This window comes from Ranitomeya imitator, chromosome 4 (assembly GCF_032444005.1).
Source record: "Ranitomeya imitator isolate aRanImi1 chromosome 4, aRanImi1.pri, whole genome shotgun sequence".
NCBI lineage: Eukaryota > Metazoa > Chordata > Amphibia > Anura > Dendrobatidae > Ranitomeya > Ranitomeya imitator.
The window spans coordinates 28,421,126-28,441,118 of NC_091285.1; the positions used below are offsets into that span (position 1 = coordinate 28,421,126).

The window sequence follows — 19,993 nt, forward strand, 5'->3', positions numbered from 1 at the left end:
ATCCACCCCTGACCTTTTAACTACTTCATTGATTACAGGTTAACGAGGGAGACGCCTTCAGAGTTAATTGCAGCCCTTAGAGTCCATTGTCCAATTACTTTTGGTCCCTTGAAAAAGAGGACGCTATGCATTACAGAGCTATGATTCCTAAACCCTTTCTCCGATTTGGATGTGGAAACTATCATATTGCAGCTGGGAGTGTGCACTTTCAGCCCATATTATATATATAATTGTATTTCTGAACATGTTTTTGTAAACAGCTAAAATAACAAAACTTGTGTCACTGTCCAAATATTTCTGGCCCTAACTGTATACTATATATATCCCACATTCTGGTAATATGTCCTTATCCTGGTACAGGTCCCTCATCCTTGTCCCCATCCTAATATATAGAGGGGTGTAATCATATAAAATGTTACAAATCTTGCTGCAAAACAGGCGTGCCTCAAAATGTCTGACTCTGGCTCCATGTGTGTGTGCCAGCCATGTATGTAACTTGAAGAACTTGGGTCCTAATAATAAATCTGTAACAAGGGTCCAGTTACTATATAATATTTTGTAACAATAGTGTCTTCTTATGTGACAGAGGGGTCTTTGCTCTTGGCACTGGGGCCCATGTGTAACTTCTATCTAGGCCTACAGACCGTGGAGTCTTTGTATCTTATTTTGGGCACAAGGAGAAGAATAAATAATAAGTCTGGATATAAATAATCCTTCTGTAATGTCACTTCTACAAGAAATCTGGAAAACCCTTTCAATTGACCTGTGAAGACAATGTGCCCGGTGTACGAGTCTCGGATGTGGCACTTATCCTTGGTTTTCGACCTTCGCTCGTTGATTAATCTAAACCTCTGTGCTAATTACGATTCCTGCAATTAAAAGCTACAGTTCAGCCAATTGTGTGAATCAAGATAAGCCGCCATGTGGCTTCATTGTGCCAGTCTTGTTTTACCCACACCATGAATGCAGTGTTGGCCTTCCTCGTCTCGTATGACCTCTCTGAGACTTCACTTCTATACGAAGGGCCTAATTCATTAAGGTGTTTTTGCCAATTTTCTGTGGTAAAACACCTTGAAATATCGCAAATTTTAGCTTTTTTATATGCCAGTCCAACTCCACCAACATCAGAGAAACCTGGGAGGAACGGGGCATGGAGAAGTCTGCCAGCAAAGTTATCAAAATTTATGCCACCTTGGTGGGGCAAATTATACTTGAAAGCTACTACAGTCCTGAAATTTACTACAGAGGCACCTCTTAAAATAACCAGGCCCAAAGTATTTATTGAGATCTTTTTAGAAGGAAAGTCTTCTCCTCAGATTTTGTTTTTGAAGGATCCATGCACGTGGCCGTATTACAGATGTTTGATAGATCTATAGTATGGGTCTATACTCTACCTCCGTATGTCTTCACTAGGGGTACACTTGGGCATAGTAGGGGAGAATGTGGTACCTCACAGAGGCATGTGAAGTTCCAGTAGGACCATAATTTTGTCCCCGATATACTAGAGATCATCGAATCTGCATAAATTTGAAGTCAGGAAATCGCACAAATTTATAATGGAAATGTAATTTGCATCAAGGATATGCTCTTTTTTATCCTCTGGGGTCTCTCTTGACCTCAGAGAATAATAAACATAGAGTGTTAAAAAAAAGTTAATACTCACCTCAACCCCTACTTGTCCCGCAGTCCCCGTAATCCACCATCTGGTTTTCCATGCGTCTTCTTTTCACCTTTCCCTGTCGTGTGCATCTTCCGCCTGTCTTACTCTAGGCCACCGATTCTGGCCGACTAGGCCTCTGAAGCCTCTGTGCGCCGTGCCGTAGCAGGCTACGTCATGATGTCACAACATTACAACATGCCCTGTCCAAGTCCTGGTCAGTGCCTCAGGGGTTGTACGCTTTGATATACTGACATGCGCCACAAAGGCATGTCTCACAGGTACATCAGACACCTAGTCGTCCTTATTATGGCAGTCAGAAGAAAATACTTGTGATGGTGGAAGTGAAATGAACAGGCAGGTGGACCGGGCGGTAGGCTGCCGTGGCAGTGGGACAAGTGAGCAGTAAGGGGAGCATTATTTATTAATTTTCAATCCAAGTTCCATACAAAGAGCACACTCTTTGTAAAAACGACGAAGGCATTGAGTTAAAACCCCTATAGACACAAGACGAAAGTTGGCCTAATATGCCGATTTTGGCTGGACGGGACATCCATGCGACATATATTGAGGACTCCCTATGTTGGGAGAAAGAAGGACAAGGACGTTGGAATTTGAACACCAAATTATTTTGGGTATGGCCATATTTAGGCACTCACTTCAAGGGGTTGTCCAGTCTTGGGGTGCAAGTCTGCAGTCACTCTATGCGATGAAAATTCTATTGTGAAAGTGTCGGGAGCAATTTGCATACTTCTAGCCACATCCCAACTAGTCGTGTTAGGCCTTGCTCAATACTCTTGCGTTTAGAGAGGCTATATGTCACGCCGTTTATGGCGATGAAGGGGCAGGACGGCGTACTGGGACCCGCACCTGTCCCTGCCACTATAAAGGGGCCCTGGCTTTCCCTTATCTCAAGGGTACCTATAATGGTTAGGAGGCCTGAGCCACCAACGTATCCCTGTCTCCTGTGCAGGCCCTATCAGTGGCCCCCTCTCCCCCCCAGGGAGGAGGACTGCACCAGTGTATAAATATGACAAGTAAACACGGTATGCAGACAAGGTAACTAAAATCTCAAACTCACCAAATGCTCACACAGCCACAGAGGAAACACAGAGAAGGGAAGAGGGGGAAAAACTAGAAAGGAAAACAGGTTTAACATGCAACCAAAACAGCAGACACCAATCTCTGTAGATAAACCTCCAAGCTCCAAAACACCACGCTCCTTCCCACTTCAAGCCAGGCAGCAGAACTGATCACTGACAACAGTTGTAGTCAAAGCTGAGTCTATATAGGAGAGATTACAAAAACCAATTCAGCTGAGAGACCAGCTCTCAGCAACTCAGCAACAAGATTTAACTCCTGCCCTGCTGGCACAAGACAGCCAGGTCAGAATTCAGGAGAAGAGCTTCTGTTCATCATGTGTGAATGAGGCCCAGAGCGCTGCGGTTCTCTGGAACCTCTCTGTCGCGGTAGCCCTGTGACACTATGCATGTCTAGACAGTATGTGACTGCACGTATGAAAATTGCATACTTGCTGTCACGCACCTGCCGCTCCCGGCACCAGAATATGGGCTCCAAAAGTCTGTATCACGTAAGGTTTTTAACCCCTTCATAACAGGAGCTTTTTTCAATTTGTCATTTTCATTCCCCTTCTTTCCAGAGCCATAACTTTTTTATTTTTCAGTCAATATGCCCGTGTGAGGGCTTATTTTTTGCAGGACAAGCTGACGTTTTTAATGATACCACTTTTGTGCAAATACGTTGTTTTGATCACCCGTTATTGCATTTTAATTCAATGTCGTGGCGACCAAAAAAAAGTAATTCTGGAGTTTTGATTTTTTTATCGTTACGCTGTTTAGCAATCAGGTTAATTCTTTTTTTCTATTGATAGATCGGGCGATTCTGAACGTGGCGATACCAAATATGTGTAGATTTGATTTAAAATGCAATAATGGGCAATCAAAGGAATGTTTTTTTTTTTTTTTTTTTTTTTTTTTTTTGTTTTTAAGGATTTATTCTATCTCCAGATGCGTGGCACAGCCATGGGCGCGGCCTGCGCGCCCTCGTATGCAAATCTCTTCCTTGGTTCATGGGAGAGATTTCTGTTTGGCGACGAGGGCCCGCGGGCCGCCTCCCATGTGCTGTGCTGGCATCGTTATATAGACGATGTTTTTTTCTTGTGGGACGGGACGGTGCGGCAGCTCGGGGAATTTATGGAGACGCTTAATCAAAACACTCTGAACATCCGCTTAACATACACCTATGATATCAAGAAGGTGGATTTTCTGGATGTCACTTTTGAGGTAGACCAGACTGGTCGCATCCAGACGGATGTATATCGTAAACCAACATCTGTTAATGCACTTATTCACGCCTCCTCAGCTCACAATCCATCTACGATTAGGGCTGTCCCGGTCGGTCAGTTCCTGAGGATGAGGCGGATTTGCTCGTCCGATGCTAGATTTGAAAATCAAGCTGCAGACCTAAAATCACGCTTCTCTGTACGCGGCTATTCTAATAGATGCATTAGACGTGGTTACCAACGAGCTAAGGCCACTCCGCGCAGTGATCTGCTACGACCTCCTAGGACGAGAAAGGGGTTTCCTAACAACGGCCCGATCAGATATATTTCTACGTACAATCATGAATGGGAGGAGATGCGAAACATCTTAAAAAAACACTGGCCCATTTTAGGTGTCGAATCCTCTCTAGAGGTATCATTGGGGACGGGTCCGTCCATGACGGCCAGGCGGTCCAAGAACTTAAAGGATCTCCTGACGAGGAGTCATTATGTTCCATCTCGAGAGAATCCGTTTGGATCCAAAGGGCCTAACGCTGGATCCATACCTTGCGGTCACTGTCTTGCCTGCACGAATGTCCTGCGCTGCACTACTTTCTGCTCTTCCGACGGTAAAAGAAAGTTCGATATTAGACATCGTATTTCGTGTGGGAACACCAATATTATTTACTATGCCACTTGTGGCTGTGCAAAAATCTACGTTGGTCTGACTTCTAGAGAACTTAGGATACGGGTGCGTGAGCATGTGCGGGACATTCGTGCGGCCAAGACAGTGACTGATGTTTCCCTCCTCAAAACAATCCCACGCCATTTTAGGCAGTTTCACGGATGTGACCCCTCATCATTTATGGTGCGGGGTATTGACATGATTCATTTGGGGATTAGAGGGGGTGATTACAAAAAGATACTAGCGCAGGTCGAAGCAAAGTGGATAGTGACTCTAGACACTATGACCCCTAGGGGTCTAAACGAGTCACTTTCCTTTTCCTCTTTTCTGTGAATTTAATTTATTTATTCTCTTCTGGTTTCACCCAAAATTAGTTATATGTATATATAGTTATCCTCTCTTGTCTCCTATACCCTCGGGTTTGGGTGTGCGGTTTTTTGTTTTTAATTTATTGTTTTTATTATTGTTATTTGTCTTATTTTACTCCTTATTTTTCTTCTTTTTGATTTACCATCTGTTCCAAGCAGGACTTTGAAATCGGGCCATGATCATCTGTTATGGACTTGCCAATGATGGAATCATTTTCACCCCTGGAGCATGACAACAAAGGGACCGAGGACGATTCAGGACGCTGCGATGTGCACTGGACTGGATCACATTAAAACTTACCTGCTGTCGCTGTGTTACTATGATCAATTATGTGCACATCGCTTACTTACTGTCTTATCTTTGTTGTCCTCTGCCCCCCTTTTTTTTTTTTTTTTTTTATGTATTTATTTGTTTGTATATGTTCCTAGGGCATGTATTTACCATTGGTGTCACAGTGGGGGTGCGCGTGCGTGCCGCGGTCCCGTCTCCGGGCTGTGCGGCGGCGCGTCTTTGTCCTCGTCTGTGCGAGGGGGGATTGCTCCTCCTCCCCCCTCGCGCGAGACGATGCTGACGCTCTGCCTCACTGGCCGGGAGTCTGGGATCCGCGACGCGCATGCGCCGCTTACCTCACTCGTGATTGGCCGGACGGATATCACATGTTGGTTCAGAGTTCAATATAAGGTCCTGTTTGGGCAAAGCACTGTATCCCCTTGATAAAGCGGGGCGTTTTACCCGCGAAACGCGCGTCGGGGCACGCACACTCGGTCCTGGACCTCCACACTCTGGCCCTTGGTAAGCATTCCACCCCCAATGGCTTCTCTTTGATATATTTATACTGTGATTACTCTTGGGGCGTATGGGGATGCTGCCTATATGCAGCATGGACATTGCACTTGCACCTTATGCTACATATGTTACCTGCTTTGCATTTTTTGGCTAGGCATCTGGTGTGGAGCCCTGTGTTTCCCGTATGGTGCTTCCTCTTGCCATTTTTTGTATTATTGTATGTTGTAGTTTAATGGTATTAATAAATTTTGTCGAGTTTTAAGTGATACCTGATTGCTCTTTTTTCTCCGAAAACACAATATGTTATTCTGAGCAAGGTTGTTTATGATAGCCTGGCTCAATTGAGCCGTAGAGGTGTGGCATAGCTATTATGTCACTGAGGTTGTGGTATTTAATCAAAGGAATGTATCTGCACAAACTTGGTATCATTAAAAACGTCAGCTCGTCCCGCAATAAGTAAGCCCTCACATGGCCATTTTGACAGAAAAATAAAAAAGTTATGGCTCTGGAAAGAAGGGGAGCGAAAAACGAAAAGAAAAATTGAGAAAAACTCAGGTCATGAAGGGATTAAAAATCTTACGTGATACAGACTTTTGGAGCACATATTCGTGTTCTGCATATCAAAATCTTTAAGATACAATAACATTTTCTCAGTGGAGAAGAACTTCCTTGAAATTTTTTGCGCAGTGATTATGGGGTCCCAAAGACAAACTATAAGGTGATGAAGAACTCTAAACAGGCTTTTCCACAGGTAAATCACACAATCCTATTAATGTCTGGGTCATTGACCTCGACATATATCGGTATGGATAAACGGATGGGAGCTGTTTTTCAACGCTGTGCTGTCACACACTATCTGTACAGTTTATTCAATGTTTTATGGCTTTCTAGCCCTATTTCTATGGCTAAGCTGTGAGCTGTGACGTCATCTTACTGTCCAGACTCGCAAAAAAAAAAGCTTCTACATTCCCTGCCTCAGCTTTTATACAGGCTATGATAGTCCCTGACTGATTGGTTGTGCTTTATCATGTGATGTGATGTCATGTGATCTCTAGCTGATGCAATCTTCTCCAATTGGTAAAATGGTGCAATTTTAGGCAACACACACACAGTGAAAATTGCAAACTGTTTCAATTTGCAGAATTCCTAAAAATTCGACACGAGTTTGTTTAGCATCAAATCGATTCACCCATCTCTAATATATTAATGTAATGTGAAATTACAAAAAAAGGGGGGGATGTTTTGTAAAAGTTAATGATTGGCAGCTTTTCTTTTACATTTTTACAATAAGTGTATTTAATGTACCTGTATTGAAAGATTAAGACCCCGGTTTAAAGAAGTGACATTCAAGGAATTGTAAAACATCACTGGAGATTTTCTGACAGATCTCCATTGAATAAAGCAATTACTTGTCATTAGACTTTCACATTTTGTTAGTCATGCCATTAAACTCCAAAGGTAAAAAAGCGTGGGCGTCCTAAATGGCATTCGGCCCGATATTATCTGCATGATGCATTGCTTTATGAAAGAAATTATTTAAATGTATTAATCTTATTAGCATTTCAGTTTTTACCAGAGTTGTTAAATTAAAGGGGGTGCAGTCGTATTCTTGAGCGTGGGGGCAAAGACAGTACAGTACTATTACCCCCTAGAAGATGCCATATAATACCTGTATGGCACATGATGACATAAATAACCTTTTTATAAGTAGGATGCAAAATAACTCTCTCCCAGAAGGAAGAAAAAACCTCTCTCTCTCTAGAGATACTTTAGTCACTACTTACGGACAAGGTGTCAGCTGGGCAGGTCAGGGAGTCCGAGATCATAAGCCAGAAGGGTACGTTATAAACAGAGTGGTGAGGAAAAGGTGTAGTAAGGTCACAGTCCGAGGTCAGAATTCCAAGGAGGTAGTGGATCAAGACAAAGGGGCTAGGCAAACGGATGCTCAAAGGCAATTCCAAGGTCGGTAAACAAAGATCAAACTACTAGAACTCAAAGCACAGAGCAAACGCACACCAAACTAAGTAGAGCTACAACTGGCAGAGATAAGAGGCAGACAGCCAGCTAAATAGCCTGGGAATAATTCTGAACATGAGAAACCAGTAGGAAACACAGCATGCCAATGCCCTGATTGGGTGACTGGACTGTCATTCACCACACTGTCAGCTCAGCCTATCCCTGCCCCAGATTGGATGGTTGACTTGCGACTCACCACACTGAGAGTAGGAATTGTGACACAGACATTGAAGATGAGTAGATCGTTTCACGCAACCCCAGTCTACGGTCCAGGTCAGTGCTGTCAGGCTATGGCCAGGAGATGTGCAACTTTCCATACCCTTCTGGATCCCATGCTTGGTTTATGAGCAGCCGGGCTGGTGAGACATCACCTGAGCTTCTGAGTTCCTTGGGGTGACATTTGATTAATCAGTCTAGCGTGACATCATCCGTTTGCCATGCAGCGTCCAGATAACATCTCGCCAGCCCGACTAATCAGAAGCCGAGCCTGGGATCCTGGTAGTTAGGGAAATTTTCCAAGCTCCTGTCCATGGACAAAGAGCATTGACCTAGACTGTGGACCAGAGTTACACGAAGCAACTCTACCAGATATCTATCCACAAGCAGCTGTTGCCTGAGTGTGCTTGAAACAATGTGCTGTGCCACAAAAATAAATGCACAAGGATGCGGTCTATCACTGTCCACTCCAAAGGCAGATGGGCAACCAATAAACATTTCCTCATTCCTACAGATCAGAATGCCAAAGTGAGGGTCAGGGAGTGGTGACTTCTCTTTGCCTAAGCATAGGGAAGGTTAGTTTTGCTCCCAAAATCTAACTTAACTTCCACCACTAGGAGGTCAGTCTAGTTCGGCTTTCCTTCCTGAGAAGAAGAGCCAGGGGTTTCCAGAGGGGAAGTGGAACCTAACGGCCACATACTCCTCTCCTAAACCGATTGGTGGGAACTGCACCCTTAAAAGTCCTGGGGATGAGGGGACAGAGTGAAAACAATCAAAATAAAAAATGAAGGAAATCTTTAGCCGGGAAATGTAAAAAATCCTCATCATAGACAAAGGCCAGAATAGAGGTGTACATGTATGAAAGGGAAGTGATGTATAAATCTGCCATGAAACTCATGGGTCACCACTCCAGGGCCACCACTCCTGGGACACTTCTGCACCTCTGGCTCTAAAACTTCTCAACCTTTGGCATCAATCATGGAAGTCGGGGTCAACCATAGGGGTTGGGGGTCACATAACTGATGACTATAAAAGCCATCTGGCAAACACCACAAAGCGTCAACTCAGTGGACATTACTGTGTCTGCCTTTGCACTAGCTTACACCACGCTTGATCTTAACCAAAAAGCTGAGCTGTTTCACGGTACTTGCCCCTCATCAGTGCAGAACAGAGTTTAGCTGGCTGAATGAGATACTCTAGATGCGGTTTTAAGGGAGGATTGGCTTACTTTGAGGAAACCACCAGTGATTGGAGTTTTATTAGCAATGCTTCATGAAAAAACATGCAAATTAGCTCTTGGAAGGAAACAAAACTATCTCTCTAATGCCACGTATTGTGGAGCCAGTCTCTCCAAAAATCTAAATTTGTGTTGGGAGGCTTACAGGGTTTGTTTTAATTATCTATTTTTTTTTGTGTATATCAATGGAGATGCATAGGAACTGCATACTTAAAACGGTGTAGTATTTGAATCAGGATGGCATTCTGAGATCTGCAGCAGATAAAACAGTGATTTTATCAAAACTGCAGTGAGCAGCCCAGTAAGTGATACATCGCTAGAATTGGGGTCTTTGCTCCTACAACATGCTACTCTCAGATGGGTTAGCAAAAACCTGGTGACCAATTCCCTTTAAGTGGGCATGTGGTTGGTACTGTTATCGAGGCACGTCGATGACTTTATTGTCACGTACAGTAAATTTCATGATTGCCGCTATAATTAATTCCCGGCTGTATGTATAATCTACAGTTGTCATTTTTCCATCATCAGCAAGTCTCAAATATTACAATGAGTGTTAGCATTTCACCAGTGAATGCTGCTTTCAAATCAGAAACTAAACCATTGACTGTAAATTCTCCACTACGGAAACAACATGGAAAATCCAGATTGATCACTACAATAGTGCAGCAATGGGGGCTACCTGGCATCTGCCCATGGTGATGGATTCCTGGGCTAGTGTCAAGGCTAGAGACTAAATCTTTGCCCTGGGTGAAGGGAAGGTTGGTATCACTGGAGTATGCTATCACTTTTGCCAGGGGCCTTCTTCAGTAGTACTGGCAGAGGCAAGCATTGATGTGAAGTACCCCAAAATGGGGCTCCTCTTCCAGCTCCGGTTAGCTCACCATTCCTAGCCACAAGGAGGATGCATCTGGTTTTCTGTGATTATCGACTTGGTTCCAACACTCTTATTTTCCAAAATTGTAAGACTTAAAGGGAGTCACATCTATGACTGGTATTACCATCCATTAGAAAAGGGTTGTAGTCATCCTAGATAGGTTCTGGAGTCCCATTAAAGTAACTTTGGCTGCCTCTATGATATCTACGCCATTGTCTACAGGTAACCCATTACCCAAATGGAGAGTTCTCGATGAAATTATTCATTCAGGTGTCTTAAAGCATACTGATCCGTTTTAGATAAAACCTGTAGAAAAACTTGGTCTTGCTGCCCTCATGGCCCACAACAAGATAAAACTCATTTTGGTGGACAAATCAGTGTAAACTGTCATGATCCTCATGTTCGGTAACTTGCTATTCATTCTTTTTGAGTACGCAGTTCCTTCTCACCAGCATTCTGCCAGCTCTATGGGAGTTGGAAGTTCCTTTCCCTCACTTCCTGGCATGCAATATTTTTGTCAATGTCCAATGAATGTTCTTCTCGGAACTGAAAGACTGCCTCTCTCTTATGCCTGGATGCAGTTTGACAGACAAGAGAGCAGAGGCAAATATACAAATACCCCTCATACTTCTTGTATAGAGACAAAGCCTCTGCTTCCAAGACAAAGATGCACCACACTTCCTGTAGAAAAACTATCCCGCCCTCACTATTTGTAATAATAAAGACTTGTCCCCACTTCTTGTGGAGAAACAAAGCCTATCTACCATTTCCCGTAAAGAAATAAAGACCCTGTTAGGGTTGGCGGAACGCACCAAATATATTGTTTATTAAAAGGAATTGGTGCGTTCGCAACCCGGGATCCACCGTGCAGGAAAGTACCTGCTGCTAAATAATGGCGGCTCTATATGGCGGTATATACTAACTCTGTTAGCTTCACAGAGTAACCGCGAGAGGTGAGCTCTGTGCCCTGTTAGACTTTCACAGAGGCACAGGCCAACTACCCAGATGTGAGCAGTGAGTGGTCATGCATGCATACTCAATCTCCTCGCCGGAGGAGCCAGCATTCTAGGGGCTTATTTCAGCCGGGTCCCTGAACACATTTATACACAATCTCCTCGCCGGAGGTGCCAGCATTCTAGGGGCTTATTTCAGCCGGGTCCCTGAACACATACAAACACATGACCATATTGGCGCAAAGCATATAGCAAAAGATGATACTAGCGCATGGCCGTGCGGTCATGCGCAGTTTATATAGTTGCAGCACAGGAAGCTGCTACTGAAGTTTTTGCCCTTTCAGGACCTTCCAGAAGGACCAATGGAATGTACTTCAGCACCTGAGCATGTGACTGAACATGTGGCCCTCGACCTCCAATGGGAGACCCTGCTCTGGGCATGCTCAGTGTGAGTAAACAAGGACTTAGTCCCAGAGAGGCTCGCTCGCCGCAGATCAGTGCAGGGTACCATAGGAAAGCCAGAAAAGGCAGTAGTGACCCTATGCACCGAATCAGCCCCAGCGAGACGCTGGGAGCGACGTCTCCACTGAGCAGAGCCCACTGCGGCCGATACCGAATGGGAGACTGCAGCAGACACGGATCGAGATTCCCCCTGTGCAGCAGAGGAAACTCGACTCCTAACATTACCCCCCCTCCTAGGGCCCCCCCCTCCTTGAGCCTCACTACGCTCAAAAGCTGCGATAAGCAGCGGAGCCCGAATGTGCTCCATAGGCTCCCAGGTTCTATCCTCTGGGCCGTGACCCTTCCAGTCCACCAGATAAAATTTCTTGCCACGTACCACCTTGCACCCCACAATAGCATTCACCTCAAACTCATCCGTGGATGAACCCGATGTCCCAGCAGATGACTCGGAAAACCGGGACAAATGAATGGGCTTTAAGAGGGAAACGTGGAAAGTATCGGTGATACCAAGGCGTGGAGGAATAGCCAAACGGTAGACCACAGGGTTGACCTGTTCCAGAACCTTAAACGGGCCAATGTAGCGAGGAGCAAACTTAGTGGACTCAACTCGCAGCCTGATGTTACAGGCGGAGAGCCACACTAAGTCGCCAGGAGCAAAGACCGGAGTGGGGCGCCGGTGTGTATCAGCCGAAACCCTCATTCTCTCCTTGGAGGCCCGGATGGCATCCTGTGTGCGGTCCCAGATGTCACGTGCCTCCACCGCCCAGTCTGCCACCCTAGAATTGGTGGATGACACGGGCATGGGCACAGGGACACGCGGATGCTGGCCGTAATTAAGGAGAAAAGGAGTTTGACCAGTGGAATCGGCTACGGCGTTGTTCAGGGCAAATTCCGCCCAAGGTAGCAAAGATGCCCAGTCATCCTGCCTAGCAGAGACGAAATGTCGCAAATATGTCACCAGAGTCTGGTTGGTTCTCTCCACCAACCCATTCGTCTCGGGATGGTATGCAGAGGAGAGGTTTAACTCTATGCTGAGTAAACGGCAGAGCTCTCTCCAAAACCGAGATGCGAACTGGGGACCCCGATCGCTGACAATCTTATCAGGCATACCATGCAAACGGAAAACGTGTTTAATGAACAACACCGCCAAGGCCCATGCTGAGGGTAACCGAGGAAGCGGCACCAAATGCACCATCTTGGAGAAGTGGTCGGTGACAACCCAAATAATGGAGCAGCCACGCGACTTGGGTAGACCCACCACAAAGTCCATCCCGACCATCTCCCAGGGCCTGTCTGCCACCGGTAGAGGGTAAAGCAACCCAGCAGGCCGTTGCCGAGGAGACCGATTCTGGGCGCAAGAAACGCACGCCTGAATATAGTGCTTGACATCTCGGGCCATATGCGGCCACCAGTATGTTCTCGCCAGAAGCTCAGATGTCCTCTTGGTCCCAAAATGCCCACCCACTCTGGAGGAGTGAGCCCAAGAGAGAACCTCCGGTCGCAAGTTAGCTGGTACGAAAGTCTTGCCCGGGGGCACAGACTCTAGCGAAACCGGAGCTACAGTTCTCAGGCTCTCAGAAGGGACAATAAGCCGAGGCTCCTCCTCCTCCTCCGATGACACCACGGAGCGGGAGAGAGCGTCAGCACGAACGTTCTTCTCCCCGGAGAGGAAATGGAGAGTAAAATGGAACCGGGAGAAGAACAGGGACCATCTAGCCTGGCGAGAATTCAGCCGCTGGGCCGTTTGCAGATACACCAAGTTCTTGTGGTCAGTGAAGACTTGGAAGGGAAAGCGAGCTCCCTCCAAGAGATGTCTCCACTCCGAAAAAGCCAACTTCATGGCCAGCAACTCCCTGTCCCCGATGGAATAATTCCTCTCCGCTGGTGTGAAGGACTTGGAGAAGAAGAAGCAAGGATGCTTCCGACCTTGAGCATCCTTTTGGAAAAGGACTGCTCCAGCACCAACGGATGAGGCATCCACCTCCAAGATAAATGGCTTATCAACATCGGGGCAATGTAGGATGGGAGCGCTAGCGAACTGTGACTTGATCGAGAGAAAGGCTTTGGAGACCTCCTCTGACCACAACTTGGGATTTGCTCCCTTCTTGGTGAGGGCAACCAAGGGAGCTACCAAAGTTGAGAAGTGTGGAATGAACTGGCGATAGTAATTAATGAACCCCATAAAGCGCTGCACCGCTTTAAGAGAATGGGGTTCTTGCCAGTCCATTACAGCCTGTAGCTTGGCAGGATCCATAGCCAAACCCTGGGCAGAGATGATATAACCAAGGAAAGGCAAGGACTCCTGCTCAAACACACACTTCTCCAACTTGGCGTAGAGGGAGTTTGCCCGTAAGAGGTCGAAGACTTTGCGAACATCTCTCCGATGGGAGTCAATATCTGGAGAGAAGATGAGAATATCATCCAGATAGACTACGACCGAGGTGGTGAGCATATCCCGGAAGATGTCGTTCACAAAGTCTTGGAAAACGGCTGGGGCATTACAGAGCCCGAAGGGCATCACCAGATATTCATAGTGCCCATCCCTGGTGTTAAAAGCCGTCTTCCATTCATCCCCCTCACGGATGCGAATCAGGTTGTAAGCACCCCGCAGATCTAACTTTGTAAATACCCTCGCTCCCCGTAGCCTATCAAACAGCTCAGATATCAGGGGTAGTGGGTACTTGTTCTTAACAGTGATGGCGTTAAGACCCCTGTAGTCTATGCATGGACGTAAGTCTCCAGTCTTCTTCTGTACGAAGAAGAACCCTGCCCCTGCCGGTGACACTGACTTCCTAATGAATCCTCTTGCCAGATTCTCCTGGATGTACTGGGACATTGCCTCCGTCTCCGGGAGAGATAACGGATAGACTCGACCCCGGGGAGGCTCAGCACCAGGCAAGAGGTCAATAGGACAGTCATAGGGGCGGTGAGGCGGAAGGGTCTCCGCAGCTCTTTTGGAGAACACGTCTGCATAGGGCCAATAGTGCTTGGGGAGAGAGGAAAGATCTGCGGGTACCTGTGTAGTAGCAACCTGAACGCACTCCCTCAGACATCTACCCTCGCAAGATTTACTCCAACCCAAAATTCTCCCAGAGGACCACTCAATATGAGGAGAATGGTAGCGAAGCCATGGTATCCCCAACAGGACCTCATCAATTCCCTCAGGAATGACTAATAGGGAGATTATCTCCTGATGTGATGGAGACACAGATAGTGTGAAAGGAATGGTTTGGTGGGTAATCTGTGAAGGTAGTGTTGACCCATTTACCACTCGAACGGTTACCGGCTTGGCGAGCATCACCAAGGGTATTGCGTGACGCTGGGCAAAAGCGGAAGACATAAAGTTACCCTCTGCCCCAGAATCCACGCATAGCTCGACCATAAGAGTGGATGGGCCTATGGTAATTGTCCCCTTGAAGGACAACTTTGAGGCAAACGTCGCTGTGTCTAGTGTACCTCCTCCAACTGCCACTAGACGCTGACGTTTCCTTGACCGCTGAGGACCCTTGGAGGCAAGGTGTCCTGACTGCTGGCAAACATGACGGACCTTATGTGCACGGGCAGACTGAGACTTGGATCCCGCTCGTGTCACCTCTAAGGCCTCATGTGACTCGGATGCCTGGACTGGAGATTCCAAAGGTTTGGCGAAGGTGGGAGCCAGCCGAAACCTCTGCCTACACTGGGCTCGCTCCAACCTCCGCTCGTTAAAACGGAGGTCAATACGAGTAGATACGGCTATGAGCTCCTCCAGTGTGGCGGGAATCTCCCTAGTGGCCAAAGCGTCCTTCACATGGTCAGCCAGCCCCCTCCAAAATACGGGAATGAGGGTTTTATCTGGCCATTCCAACTCAGACGCTAATGTCCGGAAGTGAACAGCAAAATGGCTGACCATGGTTGAACCCTGAGTCAAAGCCAGCAGTTGGAGCGCTGTATCATGGGTGACTTGAGGTCCTAAAAAGACCTGTTTCAGAGTGTCCAGAAACCTAGGAACACTCCGCACCACATGATCGTTGCGCTCCCACAGCGGCGTAGCCCACTCCAACGCTCTGTCCGACAGGAGAGAGATTATGAATCCCACCTTTGCCCGCTCAGTAGGGAAACGTGCAGCCAGAAGCTCGAGGTGTATACCACATTGGCTCACGAAACCCCTACAGGACTTACTGTCCCCAGAGTATCTCTCAGGCAAAGGAAGGTGAGATAGGGTCGGAACAGAGGTGGCAGTGGGTAAAGCTGCTGCAGCCACGCTAGCAGCCTGAACAGCTATTGCGGTAACATCCACCGCCGAGGTTGCACGCTCAAGAGACGCCAACAGGCCCTCCAGCAGCTGGATGTACCCCTGCAATCGCTGTTCATCCGCCATTACTTAGCCAGATCCTGGCGCTAGTATACTGTTAGGGTTGGCGGAACGCACCAAATATATTGTTTATTAAAAGGAATTGGTGCGTTCGCAACCCGGGATCCACCGTGCAGGAAAGTACCTGCTGCTAAATAATGGCGGCTCTATATGGCGGTATATACTAACTCTGTTAGCTTCACAGAGTAACTGCGAGAGGTGAGCTCTGTGCCCTGTTAGACTTTCACAGAGGCACAGGCCAACTACCCAGATGTGAGCAGTGAGTGGTCATGCATGCATACTCAATCTCCTCGTCGGAGGAGCCAGCATTCTAGGGGCTTATTTCAGCCGGGTCCCTGAACACATTTATACACAATCTCCTCGCCGGAGGTGCCAGCATTCTAGGGGCTTATTTCAGCCGGGTCCCTGAACACATACAAACACATGACCATATTGGCGCAAAGCATATAGCAAAAGATGATACTAGCGCATGGCCGTGCGGTCATGCGCAGTTTATATAGTTGCAGCACAGGAAGCTGCTACTGAAGTTTTTGCCCTTTCAGGACCTTCCAGAAGGACCAATGGAATGTACTGCAGCACCTGAGCATGTGACTGAACATGTGGCCCTCGACCTCCAATGGGAGACCCTGCCCTGGGCATGCTCAGTGTGAGTAAACAAGGACTTAGTCCCAGAGAGGCTCGCTCGCCGCAGATCAGTGCAGGGTACCATAGGAAAGCCAGAAAAGGCAGTAGTGACCCTATGCACCGAATCAGCCCCAGCGAGACGCTGGGAGCGACGTCTCCGCTGAGCAGAGCCCACTGCGGCCGATACTGAATGGGAGACCGCAGCAGACACGGATCGAGATTCCCCCTGTGCAGCAGAGGAAACTCGACTCCTAACAGACCCACCCTCACTTTCTGTAAAGAAACAAAGACATTTCCTGTAGAGACAGAAAGACCCGCCCGCATTTCATGTTGAGAAACAAAGACCCACCCCCACTTCTTGTAGAGAAACTTAGACCAGCCCCCACTTCCTGTATCGAGACAAACACCCGTCCCCACTTCCTGTAGAGAAACAAAGATGCATGCCCACTTCCTGAAGAGAAACAAAGACCCACCCCCCACTTCCTGAGAAAAAAGACAAGCCCCCACTTCCTGTTGAGAAACAAAGACCCACCCCCACTTCCTGTATAGAGACAAAGACCCACCCCTACTTCCTGTAGAGAAACAAAGACCCGCCACGTCTTTCTATAGAAACAAAGACCTTTCCCCACTTCTTGTAGCGAGACAAAGACCTACCCCCCCACACTTCTTGAGAAATAAAGACCCACACCCACTTCTTTTTTGAAAAACAAAGATCTGCCCTGACTTCCTGTATAGAGACAAAGACCTGCCCCAGTAAACAAACAAAGACCCTTCCCTGTTATGGACCTGGTGGTTAGGAACACCCGAAACGACCTGATGGTTAAACTAACAAAGGACAAGCTCTGGGAAGTGGGAGCTCTGCTGACCGCAACCCCTAATCCTATCACACAACTAGAAATAGCCGTGGAGCATACCTAACTCTCCCTAGACGCCTCTTCACAGCCTAAGAGCTAACTAGCCCTAGAGATAGAAAATAAAGCCTACCTTGCCTCAGAGAAATTCCCCAAAGAAAAAGACAGCCCCCCACATATATTGACTGTGAGTTAAGATGAAAGTCACAAACACAGAAATGAAACAGGTTTCAGCAAAGGGAGGCCAGACTTACTAAAGAGACTGAGGATAGGAAAGGTAACTTTGCGGTCAGCACAAAAAACTACAAAAGACCACGCAGAGTGTGCAAAAAGACCTCCGCACCGACTCACGGTGCGGAGGTGCCACTCTGCATCCCAGAGCTTCCAGCTAGCAAGACAAAATCATGATAGCAAGCTGGACAAGAAAACAATGAACAAATAATTAACTAGCAGGGACTTAGCTTCTGCTGGAGTAGACAGGTCACCAGAAAGATCCAAGAGCGACCTGAACCAGTACAAGAACATTGACAGCTGGCATGGAGCAACGATCCGAGTGGAGTTAAATAGAGCAACCAGCCAATGAATAAACTAAGTCACATGTGGAAGAAACCTCAGAAGCAGCAGCTCCACTCACAGCCACTAGAGGGAGTCCATGGACAGAACTCGCCGAAGTACCATTCATGACCACAGGAGGGAGTTCAATAACAGAATTCACAACACTTCCCCACTTCCTGAAGAGAAACAAAGACCCTTCCCCACTTCCTGAAGAGAAACAAAGACCTACCCCCACTTCCTGAGAAATAAAGACCCGCCCCCACTTCCTGTTGAGAAACAAAGACCTGCTCCCACCTCCTGAAGAAAAACAAAGACCCACTCCCCACTTCCTGGGAAATAAAGACCTGCCCCCACTTCCTGTTGAGAAATATAGACCTGGCCTCACTTGTTGAGAAACAAAGACCCGCCCCCACTTCCTGCACAGAGACAAACACCCACTCCCACTTCCTGTAGAAAGACAAACACTGGCCCCACTTCCTGTAAAAAGACAAAGACCCGCCCCACTTCCTGTAAACCATCTGCTAGAGACAGATTATACTTGACAACAAGAAGTAAACGACACGTTACACAGAAGGCAGACGTCTAGCGGCCGTTTATATACTGAGATTTTTCAGGGTGTTAAAACAATTTTTAAATGAAGGGATTTATAAAGTGAAGCTTTCTTCCTCGTGTATTAGGCACAATTTTACATGACTGTGGACTCAGACGACAGCTGCTCTTCTCGTATTGTACAGAGACTGATGCAAGAACATGAAACTTCTTGTCAGCAGGAGAAACCTAATCAAAGTAAAACAAGTAGCTACTAAACACCATTATTATTTTAGTGTCATAAACAGAACTGTAGAACCCCAAAATATGATTATTTCTATTCTCTGAATGATCCATAAATTATTGCTAAATTGCTTCCGAAGACCATCCATGAGCATTTTTAGAGAGCTGCACCAAATATCTGTACCTGTAGAAAATCCAGTTTTCTTGTGGCACTTAGTAAACTCGATGTTGAAGTAGGTGACCAGCGCATGGATGTAGTCGTTCCGCTGCACTTGTAGGCAGAAGGCTGATGTGAAGGCTAATTCTTCAATCTTCACAGTGTAGATATCGATTTCCTGTGTCGAAGAATCATAATATCAACCTGTTAGTATGTACGAAGTGCCATAGATACAAATTAGAATATGTGATATATATGTAAAAAACAAATTGCAGACCCTATGAATGGGGATGGAAGAAATTTCCTCCAACTGTCTAACCGCTTAGATGCAACAATCTCTATTGACTGTGGCATCTAAAAGATTTAAAGGTTGAGATTAAAATTATGTCACAACGCGGACTGGGCAAACCCATTGATGGCACCAGTAAGCTCCACTGTGCCCCCCTTGGAGGCAGAAGCAGGGAGTTAAAATTTTATGTTTTAAACCTTTTTTTATGCTGGGGATTTGGGGCTATGTTTCAGCAAAACAATACTCCAATTGCTCTAAAGATTTTTTACCAATTTAGACTTTTGTTGGTCCAAGTGGTTGGACCTTCTTCTTCATTAATAGGGTTAAGCAGGGACATCAGTCAATCCCAAGAAAAGGTCTCTAACATACCCATTGCAATGGAGGGGCATAAACATCCATTACCTATAGGACTGCGGAAAAAGATAAGTGCTGTACTAATCTATTTCCAACAGTCCCATAGAGAATCCGATGTCACAGCTCCATCCCGATAGGTATTTCAGTGCTCTGTTTTTGGGATTGGTGGAGGTCCCAGTAGTTGAATCCGATCCCGGTCCATAATTACCACGTATCCTGTGTTTAGGTGGTATCTTTTAACGCTCGGAATCAGTCTTTACAAGTCACTTTGGAAGTGATTTTATGATCTCTTGTTTTATACATAGTAATTGCTTTCGACATTGGATATCACCAAACCTTTATCAAACAGGAATTGGTCACCACTTGCTTTGGATCTACAATGTCCACCAGCGGTTCCCTCATGGCAACATCCCTGATACACGTCATGTCAAATCCATACACATTTTCCCACCCTGTAAACGAAAAAAAAAGGGCAAACAAAAAGTTAAGTCTTCAGTACATT

At 46.5% G+C, this 19,993-nt stretch overlaps 1 protein-coding gene across 2 annotated transcripts in view; it reads right to left on the reverse strand.

The window, feature by feature from the left end:
- Window positions 1-19,993, reverse strand: part of PRMT8 (protein arginine methyltransferase 8) — a 219,167-nt gene that overhangs the window by 39,534 nt on the left and 159,640 nt on the right. For both annotated transcript variants that reach the window (XM_069763439.1, XM_069763440.1), the window contains exons 7-8: window positions 19,828-19,943; window positions 18,876-19,026 (exon numbers count right to left, since the gene is read on the reverse strand). In XM_069763439.1, coding sequence (XP_069619540.1) covers window positions 18,876-19,026; window positions 19,828-19,943 — 267 coding nt within the window. The remainder of the gene's footprint in view (window positions 1-18,875; window positions 19,027-19,827; window positions 19,944-19,993) is intronic.